General features: G+C 43.9%; 1 protein-coding gene across 2 annotated transcripts in view; it reads left to right on the top strand.

Moving 5' to 3' along the window:
- Positions 1–23,106, top strand: part of LOC108413261 (dynein heavy chain 11, axonemal) — a 119,650-nt gene that overhangs the window by 54,125 nt on the left and 42,419 nt on the right. Inside the window, exons 49-58 of one of the 2 annotated variants that reach the window (XM_037536462.1) lie at positions 230–469; positions 834–995; positions 1,387–1,580; positions 2,223–2,385; positions 5,128–5,251; positions 7,499–7,641; positions 9,882–10,043; positions 11,714–11,947; positions 16,888–17,034; positions 17,994–18,107. In XM_037536462.1, the coding sequence (XP_037392359.1) occupies positions 230–469; positions 834–995; positions 1,387–1,580; positions 2,223–2,385; positions 5,128–5,251; positions 7,499–7,641; positions 9,882–10,043; positions 11,714–11,947; positions 16,888–17,034; positions 17,994–18,107 (1,683 nt within the window). Of the gene's footprint in view, positions 1–229; positions 470–833; positions 996–1,386; positions 1,581–2,222; positions 2,386–5,127; positions 5,252–7,498; positions 7,642–9,881; positions 10,044–11,713; positions 11,948–16,887; positions 17,035–17,993; positions 18,108–23,106 lie in introns of those variants that run through there. The other variant, XM_037536464.1, reaches the window with a different exon arrangement.

The raw sequence follows: 23,106 nt of genomic DNA, 5'->3' as shown, positions 1-23,106 counted from the left end.
TTATATGGTAAATAATTTTAAGATAAATCAAATGTTCATGCGTATGCTGCATTATGCATTATTATTCACTGCATTATGTTTTGAATAATATGCCGTCAGATTGGTTGCAGAAGAATGAAGTTCTAGGTTGATGTTCTAACAAAGTTAATATCTAGAATGAAGTTCTAGTAAATGCCTGCAGAGGCTGCAGTGGTTTTCCAGTGAGACTGTAGCTCTGACTGTGTTTCAGAGGCATTTCTCTGTGCTGGCGGTGAGCAGCCCCAGCTGGGAGGCTCTGAACTCCATCTTCAGCTCCATCCTGGTCCAGCACCTGCAGAGTCAGACGTTCGGCCCGGCCGTACTCGGCAGCGGCCCGGTCCTGGTCCAGGCGGCCATCGGTCTCCACCATTCAGTGATCCGCCACTTCCTGCCCTCTGCCAACAACTTCCTCCACCTCTTCAGCCTGTGGGATCTCTCCCGGCTTTTCCAGGTGGGAAACGTTCCTCTCAGGGATGCAGTGATATGGAATTTCTGCACTGATATACACAAACATATATATATATATATATATATATATATATATATATGCATGTTCTTCTCATGGTGTAGTTGATCGTTTAAAGCCTATAAAATGTCGCAGCAGCTCCATCACATAAAAACACACAAAAAACTGACCAACAAAGGAACAAAGATCTCCATTTTTTCATTTGTGTGATTTGAGCTCAGCAGCTGCTCGTGGTCTGGTGTGAAATTGTGTGATTGGACCAGCAGAAATGCTCCAACAGTGCTCTCCTCCAACCTTGTGTGTGTGTGTGTGTGTGTGTGTGTGTGTGTGTGTGTGTGTGTGTGTTCAGGGTCTGCTCTTCTCCAGGCCGGACCGTGTGAGGCGGAGTTGTGACCTGGTCCGGCTGTGGCTGCACGAGTCCAGCAGGGTGTACTCTGACCGGTTCTCTGACCCGGCGGACCAGCGGCTCTTCCCCAGGCTGCAGGCAGGCGCTGCTCGACAGGCCTTTGAGGTAGACGGACAGTTCAGTGCTGCTCGTTTTCTGATTATTCAGTTTACTGTGTGAATCCTTTGGAGCCCGTATGTGGGTCATTTCCTCCGACTCAGAACTTGGACGTTAGTTTAACTAATTCATAGTTACTGAATAATTTATAGCAGGTATTTATAATTACTAGATAATTTACTAAGTAATTCATACTGATTACTGCATAACTGACCGTGGTTCATTCATAGAGGGTATTGAATAATTCATAATAGTTACCAAGTCATTTGAAGTAGTTACTGATTTACTTATTGTTATTTAATAAGTCATATTAGACACTGAATAATTTAACTGATGTTCTCATGATGCTTGGAACAGTGCTGGTGTTTACTGTGTTGTGGTAAACATGCTGTGTTTTCAGGTTCTGGAGGAGCAGCTTGTGTTCCAGGAGCCTCTGGTTTACCTGCACAGCCGTGACGGTGCTGGAGAACCTGTCTACGGTCCTGTAGGGGGATGGAAGCAGCTGAGCAGCATCCTGACCAATGCCCTGGATACATACAACCAACTTCACTCCACCATGAACCTAGTGCTGTTCCAGCAGGCCATGCTGCACGTGTGAGTGTCCAGCAGCTCACAGGCTCTTCATCCTGCTTGCTGTGGGAGAACATGATCAGTTTCGCTGAGCTAGAGTGGGTTCTAACGACTGTAATCGATCAGACCCATTCTCCATATGTCTACAGAACCATTGAACCATGTGAACATTATTAAAAATGCGGTCTTAAGCTTTAAGAGGAGAAACTGACCCTGATAACTAGAGCGTGTGAAATGCCTGTAGATGAGTTTGACCAATCAGAGAAAACCAAATCTTCATGTGTTGTGACATCACAGCCACAACTTACTGGCAGTTTGGCAGTTCATGGTCAAATCTCAAGCCAGAAAAGGTGGATATTCTGTTATTGTTGGCCAAAAACATCTGGCCTGAATCTCAATTCATGAAAGTCAGAATTTAAACTGAATATTAGTCGGAAAAATCGCAATTAGATCTTTTCCCCAAATCAGGGGAATTCAGCCATAGTAAAAAACACTTAGCAGAGCTTATGCCAGGCATTGTAAGGTGCTATGTATGCCATATAAAGCCCTGTGAAAGCATTTGAAAGCGTTATGAATAAGGATTTGTAGAAGTGTTATGGGAACAGCAGTGGTAGACAGCGATGCATCAGTTTAGGTGCTCTGTTACTGTGTGTTTGAACTGTGCAGGTGTCGGATCAGCCGAATCTTGGCATGCCCTCGAGGCCACGCACTGCTGGTGGGGGTAGGCGGCAGCGGGAAGCAGAGTCTGACCCGTCTAGCCGCTCACGTCTCCGACATGGACGTCTTCCAGCCCACGGTTCACGAGAGCTACGGCCTCCAGGACCTGAAGGTAGCAGCTCCAGCATAGCTGAATCTTTCGCAGTGTTTTAGTGCTTCGTGTTCCGGTGGAGAACCCTCAGAGGAGGACTAACGATCTTTTGCGTGACTGTATTTTTGGTCCTTTTTAATCCGCAGAATCTTTCTTGGTTTTAAACTCCAGTATCACTGCGCTGCTCATGCCTGATTGGAAAGTGCTGGATGGAAACAAAAGGGTTAAATTCTTGAATCTGAATCTGAAAGTTGTCCAGTCAGGAACTGTTTTCTGGGTATGTAGGTAGAGTCATCGAAGGGAGCTCTACTATTGGTTTGGACTTCAGGAGCTGAAGAGAAAATCTGGCAGATGAACCATCGGCATAGTTAGGAAGTGACAGAGGAATCAACCTCTGGATGAGGATTCATGCTTTGAATCCAGGGACCACTTTTCTCCCCAGTTCGTCTCCAGTTCCACGCACTAGTTGGTCTCCCCAGTCACACCATACCACACCTCTAGGAGGGTGAAGGTAAACACAGGCTTCCTCTGCCAAGCTCCACCGCATCTTTACTGCCACCAACAGAGGAGACGCCAACCACCAGATCTGTCACTTCAGCTAACAGACGCCTTGAGAGACAGAGAGAGAGAGAGAGAGAGAGAGAGAGAAAGAGACAGAGAGAGAGAGACAGAGAGAGAGAGAGAGACAGAGAGAGAGAGAGCGACAGAGAGACAGAGAGACAGAGAGAGAGAGAGAGAGAGAGAGACAGAGAGAGAGACAGAGAGAGCGACAGAGAGAGAGAGAGAAAGAGACAGAGAGAGAGAGACAGAGAGAGAGAGACAGAGAGAGAGAGAGCGACAGAGAGACAGAGAGACAGAGAGAGAGAGAGAGAGAGAGACAGAGAGAGAGACAGAGAGAGCGACAGAGAGAGAGCGACAGAGAGAGAGCGACAGAGAGAGCGACAGAGAGAGACAGAGAGAGAGAGACAGAGAGAGAGCGACAGAGAGAGAGCGACAGAGAGAGAGCGACAGAGAGAGAGCGACAGAGAGAGAGAGACAGAGAGAGAGACAGAGAGCGAGCGACAGAGAGAGCGCGACAGAGAGAGCGACAGAGAGAGCGACAGAGAGAGAGAGACAGAGAGAGAGACAGAGAGCGAGCGACAGAGAGAGAGACAGAGAGAGAGAGAGAGAGAGAGAGAGAGAGAGAGAGACAGAGAGAGAGAGACAGAGAGAGAGAGACAGACAGAGAGCGAGCGACAGAGAGAGAGAGACAGAGAGAGAGAGACACGTTCCAGTGCCCTAAATGCGGCAGAACGTAACTGCTGCGCCGTTTACGGTGGAGCATAAGATTCCAATAAGAAGATGATCTACTAGAATCCTATCAGTTAGGATTGTCACTGAGGTGGGTTTTGATCAAGTTTCCATATTTATGGCCCAAACTGAGGTTCTAGCTCCAGCGGTTCACAGCTGACACACAGTGGTAATAACGGTCACTCCAGCCGTGAGCGGACCAGCGGAGACGATCGGCACCTCGAAGTGGAGATGAATGTAGATGGTCAGTAATTCATTAACCGAGATCAAGTTTTCTTGTCGACACGTTTCCCTGATCAATGCGCTCTCCTGCTCGCTGCAGGTCATTGATCTCGTTTAGTCCAGCCTGTAGGATTGTCGGATCCCATTAAAGAGCCTGGGCAAATATTTCAATGCCCTATTGATGAGGCTGCCGCTATCATTTCATTCATCAGGCTGCGTGAATCTCAGGCCGCCAGGTCCGCGTCATCGATCCGCGCCGCTGAACACGGCGCCCTTTACACGCTCGTCTGAGAGGACCGTCCATCCTCAGACTCGCTCTCAGGTGGTGTTACTCTGACCTTAAAGGACCCGTGTGATGGAAAAACGCAGCGGTCTGCCTTTCTTTCTTTCTTTCTTTCTTAGAGTTTGACGTATGAAAACCTTGTTAAAGTTTCAGCTGCAGGGTTAATTATAGCTTCAGAAACTGGTTTTGATTTCGCTTCAGTCCTGCGGCCGTTTTCTGATAAAACTTTTAATTGAGCTTTTTTTTAATTGTTTTAATTTAATTGTTAGTACTATGAATTGGTATTTGATCAGGATCAGTCTGAAGAACCATTTCACCACGCAGAGAACTCTTTAATCATGCAAAGGGTGCTTTGAGTGTGTTTGATTGCGTGTGGAACCGTGTTTCTCGACTTGCAGAACCATCTTTTTAAGTGTATAGTATGACATGGAATCAGTATCGGTGATTTTTGTATCACTCAGGTTCTAATCTTAGTCCCTAGGACTGCCGTGCTAGCAGAGTTTTAAAAACCTCCAAGGAGGTGAGGAAGCTCAGGAGAACTTTTAGACGAATCATATGAATTACAAATTCAGGAGCTACAGATAAAAGATGAAATGGAAAATAAAATAAAATAAAATAAGGGATTAAAGGAAATTAAATTAGTACAAAGATAATGTGCAGTGAAAATAAGGGGGCTTGAAATCTAGAACCTCTTTAAGAGCTTCAGTAAAATAATGAAGGGGGGGGTGTTCTAAACTCTTAAAGATGGTTCTTCAAGGGCGCTAGAGTAAATAAAATGGTTCCATGTGGAACCATAAACACTCAAAAATCCCTCTGCATGAATATCGGGTTCTTCAATTGTAACAAACTTAGCATCGTAACAATGGCAGAACCCTTTAATCGTGTAGGACAGTACTGTCTTCTCACTAGAGCAGGTTTAGAGGATGTGGAGTTCTACCTCGTGCTGTGACCCCCTTGTGTGTTCTCAGGTGGATCTGGCGGAGCTCTGTTTAAAGGCTGGAGTGAAAAACCTCCCCACGGTTCTCCTGCTCACAGACGCTCAGATCCCTGATGAACGGTTCCTCGTCATCATCAGCGCCCTGCTGTCCTCAGGTCAGACTGTCCATCTCTGTCCTTGAAATACGGGCTTTGTGCTTATTGTATTTAAACACTAAGTAGGGCAGTAATGCTCTTATTTCATTGTTCTCTTTTGATTGGAAATAAAAGGGTTAAAGTCGTTAAAAGCCCAGCAGAGAATCGTCCAATCAGGATTGTTCTCTCTGTGGGATCTAGGTAAATTCAGCCGAGCTGCTCTCCCATTGGTTAGGACTTCAGGAGCTGGACTGAAGGCCTTAAATGTTACATTAACTACCAACGTGATTAGGACGAGACGGAGGAACCACACTTTGGTTAAAATTAGGACCAAAGAACATCACTCTAGACCTTCTGGAAGTTCTAGATAAGTGACTGTGAATACGGGTCATGGTCTACGCAGGTTCCGGGTTGTTAGGAATGTGAAACAGTGACGGCAGCTCTGTGTCAGAACTCCTTAGTGGAAGTCACTGTAACACTGATGAGATCAGATACGAGATGACATCAGACTTCAGACAGACACACTGACTTTGACCAGCTTCAGACTCCTCCCCCATGTGTTCCAGTGAATTATAGTTAGCTTAGCGCTAACGTACTATTAGAAATCCCCTGGCCAACGGAAATCAGCGCTAATGTAGTGTTATTAGTGTTTATGTGCCAGAACGGAACCAACGTGTGAAAATATGAGTAAACGCTGGTTCTGTGGCCGTTGACATGAACGATAACAGCAGTGGATTATATCTCACGCCACCTTCTGTTGAACTTTCTCAAAAGTAGTAATTAAATATGGATAAACGGGTCCACCTGCCGCCCTCGCTCACATTCTGCCGCTCTTATTGGTGATGAATAGTGCTCAGTAACTTCATCCTCAACAACTCCCTGAAGACTCTTCAGCTGTGAGGATCCTCTGTAGGGTTAATACTTAAAAACCTGAAACTTTAAAAAGTCTTAATCTTCTCAATATTAAGGCCTTATGGGTCTTTAAATGGTGAATATTTGAGCTGATGATCGAGAAATAAAAATGCCGTAGGAACGTGAAATGGAAGTGTCTGGTAGTGCAGACACTCCGTTCCACCGATGTTACGGTTTAAAATACATTGAGTGCAGTGAAGTCATTAGCTCTGCGTGTTCTGCCAGGTAGAACCTTAGAACTCCCAGCAGAACGTTACGTGCTCCAAAAAGACTTATTCATTTAGAATAAATTTCACGGTGATGTATGAAGCTCAATATCCCAGACCTGCTCGGAGCCCAGAGGGAGCCGTATTATTCCGAGGGGAGGGGACGTCGTGCCGTGTTTCAGGGTGGGTTATGATGTGATGGCGAGGTCTCTGGGACACGACGCTTTGTTAGGTGGTCTCACCAACTCCTAACCCTAAATGAAATTCGGGCTTTGCGTTGACTCCTAAAGTCTCCCCAGGGAGACCCCCTCCTCATCCCCCCTGACCCCTCCCGCCGCAGGGGTCCTCATTGTGCCGAGCCTGATGAATGGGAAACACATGTAAATGTGGCGGTGAAGTGAAGTAGATTAACGGTGACTGGAGCAGACCTGTGTGGCGCTGGATGAAGGTCCCAAACTCACAGATGGTGCTGCTCATCTGTCACTGGTGTCAGATCCCTGGGGTCAAAGACCCCCTCTGGGCCTGTGAACCAGGAAAAAACATCTGATTATTTAGGATTTGAAATTCTAATAGTCCTGCAGTGTCGGAAAAGTTAGAATTCGCCTCGTGTTAGAATCCCGACCTTCCTCAGAGTCACGAAATCTTCTACAGCTAAATCACCAAAAACGCAGAGGTACCGAGATACCGAGGTACCGAGAGACTGACAGCCAGGCGATACGGCAGAAATATAACATCACAGTGCTTCAGGAACGTTCCGCGATACATGATATGTATCAGGAACAGAGAAAAAAGAGCTTTCATTTAAAAACTACTGTGAAAAACTGAACTCGGGGTTTTTCTTCAGGATTTTGCTCTGAATCCAGTTAAACGGATTCGTTTTACTCTTTATAGCGAGACAAGCAGCCGGTCAGTGTTTACAAGCCCTGACGATAAACAGGACATGACCAGAGACGCAGACTGCAGTGAACTGTGACACAGTTTATCACATCGCCCTGACCTTTTGGTGCTGAAGCTGCTTTATGAGAATCTCGGCTCTTTATGTTCGTAAACCACGCCTGGCTGTGATCCGAGACTCTGAGCTCTGTTTGATCTGCGTGTGAACGGTCACTGAGGCGGCTTTGATCAGGTCTGAACTGACCGTGTCCTGCAGGTGAGGCTCCAGAGCTGCTGAGTGAGGAGGAGGTGGACGGAGCGATGAAGGCAGTGAGGAGGGACGTGCGAGCTCTGGGCCTGCTGGACAACGCGGAGAACTGCTGGAGGTTCTTCGTAGATCGCGTCCGTCAGCAGCTCAAGGTTCTACAGCTTCAGCTCTGACCTCTGACCCTTTAGCAGTGAGGCTGCAGTTTTACTAAAGAAAATTGTTCTATGTAGAACCTTATTGAAAAGAGTACGATGAGGTTTGTATGATGTGGAGCTTGACGCAACACAAGAACCCTTTTGGGTGCTGTGTAGAACCCTTTTCAAAAAGCTCCCATAAAGCACCATCTACAGCACGTTCTCCATCAATCTGAAGAACCTTTCACGATGCATGAAAAGGGTTCTTTTAGAGTTCATAGTCCTATATAGAACCATTTTCTTTACAGGCACCCATAAAGAACCATATTTTAAAAGTGTGTAAAATCATCTCAGCTTAAAATTATTAATGTTTCGAGTATATTTCTTAAAATATGCAAAGTTATCTGTCAGTATAGATCATTTTACTGGAAGCTCTGCACAGAAGTAAAAGGGTCTAGATACAAGATTGAAAATTTTATAATGATCTATATTACATATATCGGCTAGGCTTAATATCGACTAGGCTTAATATCAGCTAGGCTTAATATCGACTAGGCTTAATATCGACTAGGCTTAATATCGGCTAGGCTTAATATCGACTAGGCTTAATATCGACTAGGCTTAATATCAGCTAGGCTTAATATCGGCTAGGCTTAATATCAGCTAGGCTTAATATCGGCTAGGCTTAATATCAGCTAGGCTTAATATCAGCTAGGCTTAATATCAGCTAGGCTTAATATCGACTAGGCTTAATATCGGCTAGGCTTAATATCGGCTAGGCTTAATATCGGCTAGGCTTAATATCAGCTAGGCTTAATATCAGCTAGGCTTAATATCGACTAGGCTTAATATCAGCTAGGCTTAATATCGACTAGGCTTAATATCAGCTAGGCTTAATATCGACTAGGCTTAATATCAGCTAGGCTTAATATCAGCTAGACTTAATTTCGGCTAGGCTTAATATCGACTAGGCTTAATATCGACTAGGCTTAATATCAGCTAGACTTAATATCGGCTAGGCTTAATATCAGCTAGGCTTAATATCGGCTAGGCTTAATATCAGCTAGGCTTAATATCGACTAGGCTTAATATCAGCTAGGCTTAATATCGACTAGGCTTAATATCGGCTAGGCTTAATATCGGCTAGGCTTAATATCGACTAGGCTTAATATCGACTAGGCTTAATATCGACTAGGCTTAATATCGGCTAGACTTAATATCGGCTAGGCTTAATATCGGCTAGGCTTAATATCGGCTAGGCTTAATATCGGCTAGGCTTAATATCGGCTAGACTTAATATCGGCTAGGTTTAATATCGGCTAGGCTTAATATCGACTAGGCTTAATATCGGCTAGGCTTAATATCGGCTAGGCTTAATATCGGCTAGGCTTAATATCGGCTAGGCTTAATACCGGCTAGGTTTAATATCGGCTAGGCTTAATATCGGCTAGGTTTAATATCGGCTAGGTTTAATATCGGCTAGACTTAATATCGGCTAGGCTTAATATCGGCTAGGCTTAATATCGGCTAGGCTTAATATCGGCTAGGCTTAATATCGGCTAGGCTTAATATCGGTTAGGCTTAATATCGGCTAGGCTTAATATCGGCTAGGTTTAATATCGGCTAAGTTTAATATCGGCTAGGCTTAATATCGGCTAGGTTTAATATCGGCTAGGTTTAATATCGGCTAGGCTTAATATCAGCTAGGTTTAATATCGGCTAAGTTTAATATCGGCTAAGTTTAATATCGGCTAGGCTTAATATCGGCTAGGTTTAATATCGGCTAGGCTTAATATCAGCTAGACTTAATATCGGCTAGGTTTAATATCGGCTAGGTTTAATATCGGCTAGGCTTAATATCGGCTAGGCTTAATATCGGCTAGACTTAATATCGGCTAGGCTTAATATCGGCTAGGCTTAATATCGGCTAGGTTTAATATCGGCTAGGTTTAATATCGGCTAGGTTTAATATCGGCTAGGCTTAATATCAGCTAGACTTAATATCGGCTAGGCTTAATATCGGCTAGGTAATTTCACGTTTTTGCAGTTCAGTGTTTTGTGGTTCAGAAACACAAACTGAATTAAAACTTTGTCCGGTCACAATAATTTCATGGCAGCACTGAGAAATCACCTTCTTCTTCTTCTTCTTCTTCTTCTTCTTCTTCTCAATGAAGAGCAGCTAAAACAGCACAAAGAGACACTTTTTTGCGTCGACATTAAAGGGCTAACTTTGTGTATGTATGTGTGTGTGTGTGTAGGTGGTGTTGTGTATGTCTCCAGCAGGAGGCGCTCTGCGTGTTCGATTACAGCGTTTCCCAGCTCTGCTCAGCTGCACCACAACTGACTGGTTCCACGAGTGGCCACAGGAGGCGCTGCACTCAGTTAGCCTGTGTTTCCTACAGGAGCTCCCGACTGTTCAGGTGAGCTGGACCCAATCCGGGTGGCCAGTGTGGCGGCGTAAACTGTGACGCTAAAGAATCTTGCCCGTTTCCAGCTAGACGATTCTAGCTGTGTGAGAGACGCTCACTTCTTCTGAACTTACATGAATTACCCTTAAACAGACACTCTGATGGTGGGCGGTTGGAAAGATGCCCACTCTCCTCCTACAGTGGTCAGCCAAGGTGCAAAATACAGGGGATCCTCTAATTAACCTTAGGACCCCCTGAATTTACTGACACTGAAGCATCAGCGCCGCTATGGAGAGTCAGCAGACAGACGACACGAGACCCCCGAATACCGGGAGGATCTAAGTTTTTCTTGTTGTAAGTTTGGTGTTTTGTTCTCTCCTCTGTGCTCTGGACTGTGTGCGGATTCTGTTCTTACCTAAGAACCTCAACACTGATGAATGAACCCTGGAGAACGTTCGTAAACGCTGTGTGAGTGGATTTTAGGGAGGAATCTCTCCTTAAGAGCGGCTGCTGAGTGAAGCCCAGTGTTCTTAGTCCTTGACATTGATTGGACACTCAGACGGTTCAGCATCGTCTCCTCGCTCCACTCAGCTCGAGCTCGATCCCTCATCATTAGCCGCATTCGGAAGTGAAGACAAATGGGTGATAACATGCACCATGAGCATCTCTCTCTCTCTCTCTCTCTCTCTCCCCCCCCCCCCCCCCCCCCCCCTCTCTCTCTCTCTCTCTCTCTCTCTCTCTCTCTCTCTCTCTCTCTCTCTCTCTCCCTCTCTCTCTGTCTCTCTCTGTCTCTCTCTCTCTGTCTCTCGCCCTCTCTTTCTCTCTCTGTCTCTCTCTCTTTCTCTCTCTCTCTGTCTCTCTCTCTCTCTCTCTCTCTCTCTGTCTCTCTCTCTCTCTCTCTCTCTCTCTGTTTTCTCTGTTTTCTCTGAGCCAGTGTAACGATCACTAAGCAGGATCGTTTATGCTAATGAAGCAGCAGTGATTAATACACACAGACTGACCCTCTAAGGAGCCACAGCTGTTTCAGGCAGTGCCAGACTCCGGGTGGGGGGGTATTGGGGGGGGGGTGCAGGATGATTCAAGACAAGCTGTTAACATGCAGTCTGTCAAGATCCAGCACTCACTGCTGGATCGTAGTCCCGAAGTTTCCAGTGAGCTCCTTCATTTCATTTCGGTTGGCTGGTTGTTGCTCTGGGGGGCAGACAGGAGGCAGTATATATAGAGAATCTCTATAGTGAGATGACCTTGCGTTTAACGGCCTGGTCGCTATAGCAAAGGTCAGTACAGCCTGGGAGGTTTCGTCTAAATAACGTTCTTTGTCCCCAGCTGTCTTGGTTGAGTGTTTGAGGACTGTTGCACTTTGCCCCCCGAGACAAAAGGTCTGTGGTAGAGTCTAAAGATTTCCTCATTCGCAGAAACAGGAGTTTCTCAAACTGGTACATTTGAGGCCACAGAACGTGCTGGAAGCCCCTCAGTGAGCCATTACTCTCCCAGCCTCGCTCTCCAGCACCCAGATTTCAAATTGAGTAAGTCCAGCCACCTACGAAGCTGAGATGAATTCAGGATTTATGAAGATGATATTTCAGAGCCTGTCACAGGCCGAGGATGTTAAAGAGCGCTTAATCCCGCCGCTCCCTCGCTCTCCCTCGCTCACTCTCTCTCTCTCCACTTCTCCTTTACAGCCGGCCGTTCAGGAGCCCATCAGTCTTTTCATGGCTCACATTCACACCAGTGTCAAGCAGGCCAGCGAGCGCTACAGGCAGAGCGAGCGCAGGCACAACTACAGCACACCCAGAAGCTTCCTGGAGCTGCTGAGGCTGTACGGGAACCTGCTGGAGGAGACAGACCAGCAGCTTCAGGAGAAGCTGAGCAGACTGCAGGCAGGCCTGCAGAAACTGAAGACCACCGCCACGCAGGTAAGGGTGGGCAGTGCGGCAAAATGTCACAAATGTTTTCACCACACGATACAGATCTGAGTGATTTGGCAGTAGGCAGTGAGGGGTGGGTGCAGAAATCAGAGACCACCCTTCGTTTATTTGACTTCCAGACATCAAATACAGCTTCTTTTCACAGGGGGTGTTTGTGAGGAGGTACAGTCTGAGATATTCCACCTAGAAAAGGAGGAATAAAGTCAGAATCTCATTCCATTCCAGGCTCCTCCTGTTTCTCATACCTTAAACTTCCGGCATCACTTCAAGCATATGGGGTCTCAGTGGTCACTCCTCTAGAAGTTTCTTCTAAATTACCCCCCCGATCCCAGGGCACAGTATCTGCTATTATAACATGCCCCTAACATGCCCCATGTGCTTGGGGTACAAAACAGTTGGCCCCGTGATGAGCTCGCCACAGACGACTCCGATCTGGAAAACTTTTGCTCATCAGCTGATAATTGATTAATTAATTAATGTGCACACAGATTTTGAATAACGCCTTACTGGGCTTTACAAACGAAACTCTCCACTAATAAGCTTTGCTCTGAATGCTCTTCAGGCACTCTCAGAACATTTACCCATGTTTTCTGGCAGAGCCTCCAGTGAAGCATCCCTGGGAAACTACAGTTTCTCTGTTTGCTGCTCTTTTAGTAGTAGATCTGCCCTCATGTCCAGCTCTATTTCTGCTCTGGGACATTTCAACACAAGAACCCCATTCAAAAGGAAATGGGAATGGCTTCTCTGACGGCAGTGAAGAACGCAATTTTGAAGTTCTGTGCAGACCCAAGCGGCACTTAAGATCTACATTCCTGCTATATTTTATGGATGTCCTGGTAAACCCCGAAACTGCCCCATCAGATAAACAGCACTTAAAGCTTTGGACGTCTGAGGTGTGCCGTGAGGTTTTCTGACCCGAAGAGTCTAAATTTGAGGTAACAGAAGGTGCCGAATCAGTGAAAGACTAGAAATATCGTTTCAGCTTGGTGGAGGACCAGCACAGGTTCAGGGACATATAAGATTATCTGGAGTTGATCTTCTGCTGAGAAAATCAGGACATATTTCTCTAAGAAAGAAGCTCAACAATGGACTGACCACCCCAGAGTCCAGAGGCCATATTACAGAAACGTCCTCTTTTGTCTTAATTTAAGATCTGACAGGTCAAGTTAATATTTTTCACAAACTCGTATCACAGAATCTAATCTGAGCTTAATGTAGGAATGTAGGAAAAATGATCTCACTGCTTCTAATCTCCAGTTAGGAAACCTTCACCTGCTCGATCAGAGTTGACAGTGAGCTGTCATGCCTGTTTCCTAGCAACCAACTGTAAACACACAGCTGAAACATAAACAACACCATGATCAAAGTAATCAAGTTAGTTAATCAGACAGCTAATATTAGCTGCTGTTACTGGTGAATAAAAGCTCGAACAGAACTAAAATGTGATAAACTGTAAGTAGTGAATACTGTGAGAGCGCCCCCTGCTGTTTATCAGAGTCGCCCCCTGCTGTTTATCAGAGCGTCTCTGCTCTCAGTTTCAGTCTCCATTTCCCACATTCCTCCTCCTAATAAACAGACACTCGTTCAGCTCCGCCTCCTCATTATTCACCACCATCACTGTAATACTCCATCATCTACATTAACACAGGAAGGTGATCAGAGGGGCGGTGGAGTCGGCAGCGTCTGAGATGTTTAAAACGCAGAGTTAGAAGAGAAAAACATCTCCCAGTGAAAGCCGCGTTTTACAGTAGGAATAAATGGAGCTCATTATGCTGGTAGTGAACTACGCCACCTGACTCAGCCGCCTCAGAACCAGAGAAACGGGCCTTAAACAGAAGTCAGGACCCTGCTGGGGTTCATCCTGAAGTTAGGACAGGATTTAGGAGGTTTAGTCTAGTTAGGATGTTTGTGTGGTGCAGTTTTCTGATCTGGAGTTAGTGATGAGGTCATGAAGGGAGGAGCTGATATTCTGGAATAGGTACTGAACTAAACTCAGTACTGAAGTCGTCATGGAGACCAAACGGGTGTTCACAAAGTGGTGAACCTCGCCCCATCCTTGCTTGTGAATGACTGAGCCTTTCAGGGATGCTCCCTTTATACCCAATCATGACACTCACCTGTTTCCAATTAACCTGTTCACCTGTGGAATGTTCCATACAGGTGTTTTTAGAGCATTCCTCAACTTTCCCAGTCTTTTGCTGCCCCTGTCCCAACTTCTTTGGAATGTGTTGCAGGCATCAAATTCAAAATGAGTGAATATTTGCAAAAAACAATAAAGTTTATCCATTTGAACGTTAAATATCTCGTCTTTGTAGTGGATTCAGTTGAATATCGGTTGAAAAGGATTTGCAGATCATCGTATTCTGTTTTTATTTATGTTTTACACAACGTCCCAACTTCACTGGAACTGGGGTTGTAGTTTTGCCAGTTTGCACAGTGGTTTCCACTAAAGCTGGTGAGTGAGTTGTCCGGAGTAGTGAGGGGCTTATCAACCATTGAAACCCCAGCACTGTCTGTTTTTAATATTGAGATGATTACGCTTTTGTGATTTAGCCAACAGTTAAAACTGCTGACTTTATAAATGAGCCTCACTAAGCTCTAAACTCTAAAGATACACAATACAGAGTATCTGAAAGTCCAGTATTGTGATCTAATTAACGATCGGTATATTCCGCAGCCTGAGCTCCTGGATCAGCACTACGAGGCTCCGTCTGCCTCGCTGAGCCCACGGACTGCAGCACTCTCAAGGCTGGAGGTTTGGTCGTATGGATCAGCCCTGTGATGTAGTTATATTACGCAGTAAGAGTTTATTCAGGCCACTTCAAAGCTCATCACCCACTGAAGGCTGAAAGTTCTGCTTATAAACCTTGAGTTTCAAAGCCGAGATGATTGGCTCTGCCTCTTTAACCCAGGATTCATCATTCAAATGATTACAGGAAGTCTACCGAACGGAGACATTAAGAGTGGGTTTTATTCTGGTGGACTTTGCCTTTGAAAGATGTGAGGGCGGACGAGGTTTGAAGGTGCAGCATTTCCATCTCTGCTTTGTTGCTGTTGTTGCTGAGGATCATTGAGTGGCGCTAATATATTGTTGCCCCGTTTGAGAAGAGCAGCTGCGCTTTAGGTTGGACCAACAGACGACTAGACATGGTCCAAAACTGCTGAACATAGTGGACCAACTGGTCACACCGTCTGCAGCACCAGATCGTGAACACAAACACAGCTTGAACTGTTTACGGTGTTATTATAGGATTAAAGACGCGACTGTCACATCATTATTTACTGAAACTGCTGCGCGTAGTTTACACCTCCACTACACGACTTCACGTATTGATTCTGTTCATATGTGTGTATTTAAGTAAATTATTATATATATGAAAGTATATTAAATTGCTGCTGTTGGAACAAAACCTCCGTTTTTGTCGTTTTTCATATTTTAATTTGAAAATGAAATACATGTTGTTCTTTACATTGTTTGTAAATTTCATGATGAATGGGCCCAAAATGGCTTGGAGAACAGAACAGTCTGGTTCCGCTCCCGTTTTGGAGATCCGAGGTTTTGTTCAGACAGCAGCGATATATGAAGTCTAATAAATACATATAGTGATGTAAATATATATATATATATATATAAATGTGTGTGTCTGTCTATTTTTATTATGTTATAGGTGTTCACTGTTGTCCTGCTAGTGCATGTGCGCTCATGTTATCACGATTGGCCCCTCCCAGTCCTGTCCACGTGCATTTGTTTTGGATATGTAACTCCGCCTCTGATTGTTTGCCCCTGTCCCTCGTTATCCCGGTGTCTTGAAGCCCGGCGTCTTGAAGCCCGGCGTCTTGAAGCCCGGCGTCTTTAAGCCCGGCGTCTTTAAGCCCGGCGTCTTTAAGCCCGGCGTATTTAAGCCCGGCGTCTTTAAGCCCGGCGTCTTTAAGCCCGGCGTCTTTAAGCCCGGCGTATTTAAGCCCTGCGTCTTTAAGCCCGGCGTCTTTAAGCCCGGCGTCTTTAAGCCCGGCGTCTTTAAGCCCGGCGTATTTAAGCCCGGCGTCTTTAAGCCCGGCGTCTTTAAGCCCGGCGTCTTTAAGCCCGGCGTCTTTAAGCCCTGCGTCTTTAAGCCCTGCGTCTTGAAGCCCGGCGTCTTGAAGCCCGGCGTCTTGAAGCCCGGCGTCTTGAAGCCCGGCGTCTTCGCTGCTCGACGTGTTTGTGTAGTTTGCTTGGTTTGTTGCGTTCGGCTGTTTGTCATGTCTGAACTTCGATCTGTCCGTCTTGGCTTTTTGAACCTGGACTGTCTTGACCGTGAACCTGGATTTGCCCTCAATAAAAGTCGCTTACCTCCACACATGATCTGAATTTCCGCGATGTGTCGTCAGTTCACTGTTAATAAACTATGAACTTAATCTTAAAATGCGTTGACGTGTTTTGTTGATGTGAAACTGAGGTTTGAATTATCCACAGATTTTTGTTTTATGACCACAAAAATAAACCCCAGAAAGTTTTGCACGACTAAAGGGTTCTTAGCATCTTGAAACTGTTCTTCAGATCGATGGAGAATTTATTATGTGGTTCTGTGTAGAACCTTTTTGAAAAGAGCTTGGTTTAGCACCAAAAGGATTTCATTGTTGTTATAAGCCAAAGAACCTTTTTGTTATTATATAGAACCCTTCTTGCTTAAAGTGTAGCACAGAAAAGGGTTCTTTACTGTGACTATATCACACTTGTACCCTTTTTGGTGCTATTTAGAACCACTTTCAAAAAGGTCCTACACAGAACCATCTACGGCACATTCTGCATCCCTTCGTTCCTGAAGAACCCTTTCGTGATGAAAGGACACTTTAATCATGCCGAGGGTTCTTTGAGTGTTCGTGGTACTGAAGAACCCTTGAAGAGCCGTGTAGGGGGTCTGAGTGCTGTGCCTGTCTGTGCGCTGCAGGTCGAGGAGCTGAAGGCGAAGCTGAACTCTCAGGAAACTGAGCTGAATCTGAAAAACGAAGCCGCGGAAGCGTTGATCGCCAGAGTCGGCCGTCAGGCGGAGAGAGTGAGCTGGAAGAGACGGGACGCAGATCTGGAGGAGCAGAAGGTAAACATGCGTCTAGAACAGCTCTACAGAGAACGTTCCTGAATTCTAGAGTCTTTTTCTCTGTAATAATCAGCTGTTGGTTATGAACTTTGTTCAGAAGGGAAATCGGTTCAGTCAACAGCTACAGTGGTTCAGACACTGCAGTAACACTGACGTAGTGGTGGTGTGTTAGGGTGTGTTGTGCTGGTGCGAGTGGATCAGACACAGCAGTGCTGCTGGAGTTTTTAAACACTGTGTCCACTCACTGTCCACTCTATCAGACACTCCTACCTTGTCGGTCCACCTTGTAGATGTAAAGTCAGAGACGACAGCTCATCTGCTGCTGCACAGTTTGTGTTGGTCATCCTCTAGTCCTTCATCAGTGGTCACAGGACGCTGCCCACAGGATGCCGCCCACAGGACGCCGCCCACAGGACGCCGCCCACAGGACGCTGCCGGCTGTTGGACTATTCTCAGTCCAGCAGTGACACTGAGGTGTTTAAAAACTGCAGCAGCACTGCTGTGTCTGATCCACTCAGACCAGCACAACACACACTAACACACCACCACCACGTCAGTGTTACTGCAGTGCTGAGAATGATCCACCACCCAAACAGTACCTGCTCTGTGAGGGTCCATGGGGGTCCTGACCACTGAAGAACAGGGTAACAGAGTATCAGAGAAACAGATGGACTACAGTCTGTAACTGTAGAACTACAGAGGGGAGCTGGACGGTCAGTGGAGCTGATACAGTGGACAGTGAGTGTAGATACGGAGGTGGACGTAAGTGGCGGGTTGGTGTATATTTTCTAACAGAACCATTTTGGGTGTTTAATAAACCCATTTTTATAGATAATGGTGGCGTGTTGGTCTGAGACGCCCCTTCACCTTTCATAACAGCTGAAATACATCTACATTTTACTGTGTGAAGCTGCTGGTCTTAAGGTAGAATGTATTGCTGTGGCTGTGTTTGTGCGCAGGTCGCAGCGATCCAGGCTGAGGTGACTCGGAGACAGAGGGACTGTGAGAATGACCTGGCTAAAGCTGAACCGGCTCTGGAGGCAGCCACTGCCGCTTTAGACACCCTCAACAAGGTCAGTTCAGCTTTCTTCAGTAATTAAACAAGCCAAAGTAAGCAGACAAACATTTTAGCAGCTGAGTCCGTTCTACAGTTTCTCATTAGGCTGAATGAATAACCGACTCTAAATGTAGGTATTGTGATATAAACCGAGTCCGTTCTACAGTTTCTCATTAGACTGAATGAATAACCGACTCTAAATGTAGGTATTGTGATATAAACCGAGTCTGTTCTACAGTTTCTCATTAGGCTGAATGAATAACCGACTCTAAATGTAGGTATTGTGATATAAACCGAGTCTGTTCTACAGTTTCTCATTAGGCTGAATGAATAACCGGCTCTAAATGTAGGTATTGTGATATAAACCGAGTCCGTTCTACAGTTTCTCATTAGGCTGAATGAATAACCGACTCTAAATGTAGGTATTGTGATATAAACCGAGTCCGTTCTACAGTTTCTCATTAGGCTGAATGAATAACCGGCTCTAAATGTAGGTATTGTGATATAAACCGAGTCCGTTCTACAGTTTCTCATTAGGCTGAATGAATAACCGGCTCTAAATGTAGGTATTGTGATATAAACCGAGTCCGTTCTACAGTTTCTCATTAGGCTGAATGAATAACCGGCTCTAAATGTAGGTATTGTGATATAAACCGAGTCCGTTCTACAGTTTCTCATTAGGCTGAATGAATAACCGACTCTAAATGTAGGTATTGTGATATAAACCGAGTCCGTTCTACAGTTTCTCATTAGACTGAATGAATAACCGACTCTAAATGTAGGTATTGTGATATAAACCGAGTCCGTTCTACAGTTTCTCATTAGGCTGAATGAATAACCGACTCTAAATGTAGGTATTGTGATATAAACCGAGTCTGTTCTACAGTTTCTCATTAGGCTGAATGAATAACCGACTCTAAATGTAGGTATTGTGATATAAACCGAGTCCGTTCTACAGTTTCTCATTAGGCTGAATGAATAACCGACTCTAAATGTAGGTATTGTGATATAAACCGAGTCCGTTCTACAGTTTCTCATTAGGCTGAATGAATAACCGACTCTAAATGTAGGTATTGTGATATAAACCGAGTCCGTTCTACAGTTTCTCATTAGACTGAATGAATAACTGACTCTAAATGTAGGTATTGTGATATAAATCGAGTCCGTTCTACAGTTTCTCATTAGACTGAATGAATAACCGGCTCTAAATGTAGGTATTGTGATATAAACCGAGTCCGTTCTACAGTTTCTCATTAGGCTGAATGAATAACCGACTCTAAATGTAGGTATTGTGATATAAACCGAGTCCGTTCTACAGTTTCTCATTAGACTGAATGAATAACCGACTCTAAATGTAGGTATTGTGATATAAACCGAGTCCGTTCTACAGTTTCTCATTAGACTGAATGAATAACCGACTCTAAATGTAGGTATTGTGATATAAATCGAGTCCGTTCTACAGTTTCTCATTAGACTGAATGAATAACCGACTCTAAATGTAGGTATTGTGATATAAACCGAGTCCGTTCTACAGTTTCTCATTAGACTGAATGAATAACCGGCTCTAAATGTAGGTATTGTGATATAAACCGAGTCCGTTCCACAGTTTCTCATTAGACTGAATGAATAACCGACTCTAAATGTAGGTATTGTGATATAAACCGAGTCCGTTCTACAGTTTCTCATTAGACTGAATGAATAACCGGCTCTAAATGTAGGTATTGTGATATAAACCGAGTCCGTTCCACAGTTTCTCATTAGACTGAATGAATAACCGACTCTAAATGTAGGTATTGTGATATAAACCGAGTCCGTTCTACAGTTTCTCATTAGACTGAATGAATAACCGACTCTAAATGTAGGTATTGTGATATAAACCGAGTCCGTTCTACAGTTTCTCATTAGACTGAATGAATAACCGACTCTAAATGTAGGTATTGTGATATAAACCGAGTCCGTTCTACAGTTTCTCATTAGACTGAATGAATAACCGACTCTAAATGTAGGTATTGTGATATAAACCGAGTCCGTTCTACAGTTTCTCATTAGACTGAATGAATAACCGACTCTAAATGTAGGTATTGTGATATAAACAGAGTCCGTTCTACAGTTTCTCATTAGGCTGAATGAATAACCGACTCTAAATGTAGGTATTGTGATATAAACAGAGTCCGTTCTACAGTTTCTCATTAGGCTGAATGAATAACCGACTCTAAATGTAGGTATTGTGATATAAACAGAGTCCGTTCTACAGTTTCTCATTAGGCTGAATGAATAACCGACTCTAAATGTAGGTATTGTGATATAAACAGAGTCCGTTCTACAGTTTCTCATTAGACTGAATGAATAACCGGCTCTAAATGTAGGTATTGTGATATAAACAGAGTCCGTTCTACAGTTTCTCATTAGACTGAATGAATAACCGGCTCTAAATGTAGGTATTGTGATATAAACCGAGTCCGTTCTACAGTTTCTCATTAGGCTGAATGAATAACCGACTCTAAATGTAGGTATTGTGATATAAACCGAGTCCGTTCTACAGTTTCTCATTAGGCTGAATGAATAACCGACTCTAAATGTAGGTATTGTGATATAAACCGAGTCCGTTCTACAGTTTCTCATTAGACTGAATGAATAATCGACTCTAAATGTAGGTATTGTGATATAAACCGAGTCCGTTCTACAGTTTCTCATTAGACTGAATGAATAACCGACTCTAAATGTAGGTATTGTGATATAAACCGAGTCCGTTCTACAGTTTCTCATTAGGCTGAATGAATAACCGACTCTAAATGTAGGTATTGTGATATAAACCGAGTCCGTTCTACAGTTTCTCATTAGACTGAATGAATAACCGACTCTAAATGTAGGTATTGTGATATAAACCGAGTCCGTTCCACAGTTTCTCATTAGACTGAATGAATAACCGACTCTAAATGTAGGTATTGTGATATAAACCGAGTCCGTTCTACAGTTTCTCATTAGACTGAATGAATAACCGACTCTAAATGTAGGTATTGTGATATAAACCGAGTCCGTTCTACAGTTTCTCATTAGACTGAATGAATAACCGACTCTAAATGTAGGTATTGTGATATAAACCGAGTCCGTTCTACAGTTTCTCATTAGGCTGAATGAATAACCGACTCTAAATGTAGGTATTGTGATATAAACCGAGTCCGTTCTACAGTTTCTCATTAGGCTGAATGAATAACCGACTCTAAATGTAGGTATTGTGATATAAACCGAGTCCGTTCTACAGTTTCTCATTAGACTGAATGAATAACCGACTCTAAATGTAGGTATTGTGATATAAACCGAGTCCGTTCTACAGTTTCTCATTAGACTGAATGAATAACCGACTCTAAATGTAGGTATTGTGATATAAACCGAGTCCGTTCTACAGTTTCTCATTAGACTGAATGAATAACCGACTCTAAATGTAGGTATTGTGATATAAACCGAGTCCGTTCTACAGTTTCTCATTAGACTGAATGAATAACCGACTCTAAATGTAGGTATTGTGATATAAACCGAGTCCGTTCTACAGTTTCTCATTAGACTGAATGAATAACCGACTCTAAATGTAGGTATTGTGATATAAACCGAGTCCGTTCTACAGTTTCTCATTAGACTGAATGAATAACCGACTCTAAATGTAGGTATTGTGATATAAACCGAGTCCGTTCTACAGTTTCTCATTAGACTGAATGAATAACCGACTCTAAATGTAGGTATTGTGATATAAACCGAGTCCGTTCTACAGTTTCTCATTAGACTGAATGAATAACCGACTCTAAATGTAGGTATTGTGATATAAACCGAGTCCGTTCTACAGTTTCTCATTAGACTGAATGAATAACCGACTCTAAATGTAGGTATTGTGATATAAACCGAGTCCGTTCTACAGTTTCTCATTAGACTGAATGAATAACCGACTCTAAATGTAGGTATTGTGATATAAACCGAGTCCGTTCTACAGTTTCTCATTAGACTGAATGAATAACCGACTCTAAATGTAGGTATTGTGATATAAACCGAGTCTGTTCTACAGTTTCTCATTAGACTGAATGAATAACCGGCTCTAAATGTAGGTATTGTGATATAAACCGAGTCCGTTCTACAGTTTCTCATTAGGCTGAATGAATAACCGACTCTAAATGTAGGTATTGTGATATAAACTGAGTCCGTTCTACAGTTTCTCATTAGGCTGAATGAATAACCGACTCTAAATGTAGGTATTGTGATATAAACTGAGTCTGTTCTACAGTTTCTCATTAGGCTGAATGAATAACCGACTCTAAATGTAGGTATTGTGATATAAACCGAGTCCGTTCTACAGTTTCTCATTAGACTGAATGCATAACCGACTCTAAATGTAGGTATTGTGATATAAACCGAGTCCGTTCTACAGTTTCTCATTAGACTGAATGCATAACCGACTCTAAATGTAGGTATTGTGATATAAACCGAGTCCGTTCTACAGTTTCTCATTAGACTGAATGCATAACCGACTCTAAATGTAGGTATTGTGATATAAACAGAGTCCGTTCTACAGTTTCTCATTAGACTGAATGCATAACCGACTCTAAATGTAGGTATTGTGATATAAACCGAGTCCGTTCTACAGTTTCTCATTAGGCTGAATGAATAACCGGCTCTAAATGTAGGTATTGTGATATAAACCGAGTCCGTTCTACAGTTTCTCATTAGACTGAATGAATAACCGACTCTAAATGTAGGTATTGTGATATAAACCGAGTCCGTTCTACAGTTTCTCATTAGACTGAATGAATAACCGACTCTAAATGTAGGTATTGTGATATAAACTGAGTCTGTTCTACAGTTTCTCATTAGACTGAATGAATAACCGACTCTAAATGTAGGTATTGTGATATAAACCGAGTCCGTTCTACAGTTTCTCATTAGACTGAATGAATAACCGACTCTAAATGTAGGTATTGTGATATAAACCGAGTCCGTTCTACAGTTTCTCATTAGACTGAATGCATAAC

Source organism: Pygocentrus nattereri, chromosome 3 (assembly GCF_015220715.1).
Source record: "Pygocentrus nattereri isolate fPygNat1 chromosome 3, fPygNat1.pri, whole genome shotgun sequence".
Lineage (NCBI taxonomy): Eukaryota > Metazoa > Chordata > Actinopteri > Characiformes > Serrasalmidae > Pygocentrus > Pygocentrus nattereri.
Note: the sequence above shows the minus strand (reverse complement) of the source record. Positions and strands in the feature narration are given on the sequence as shown.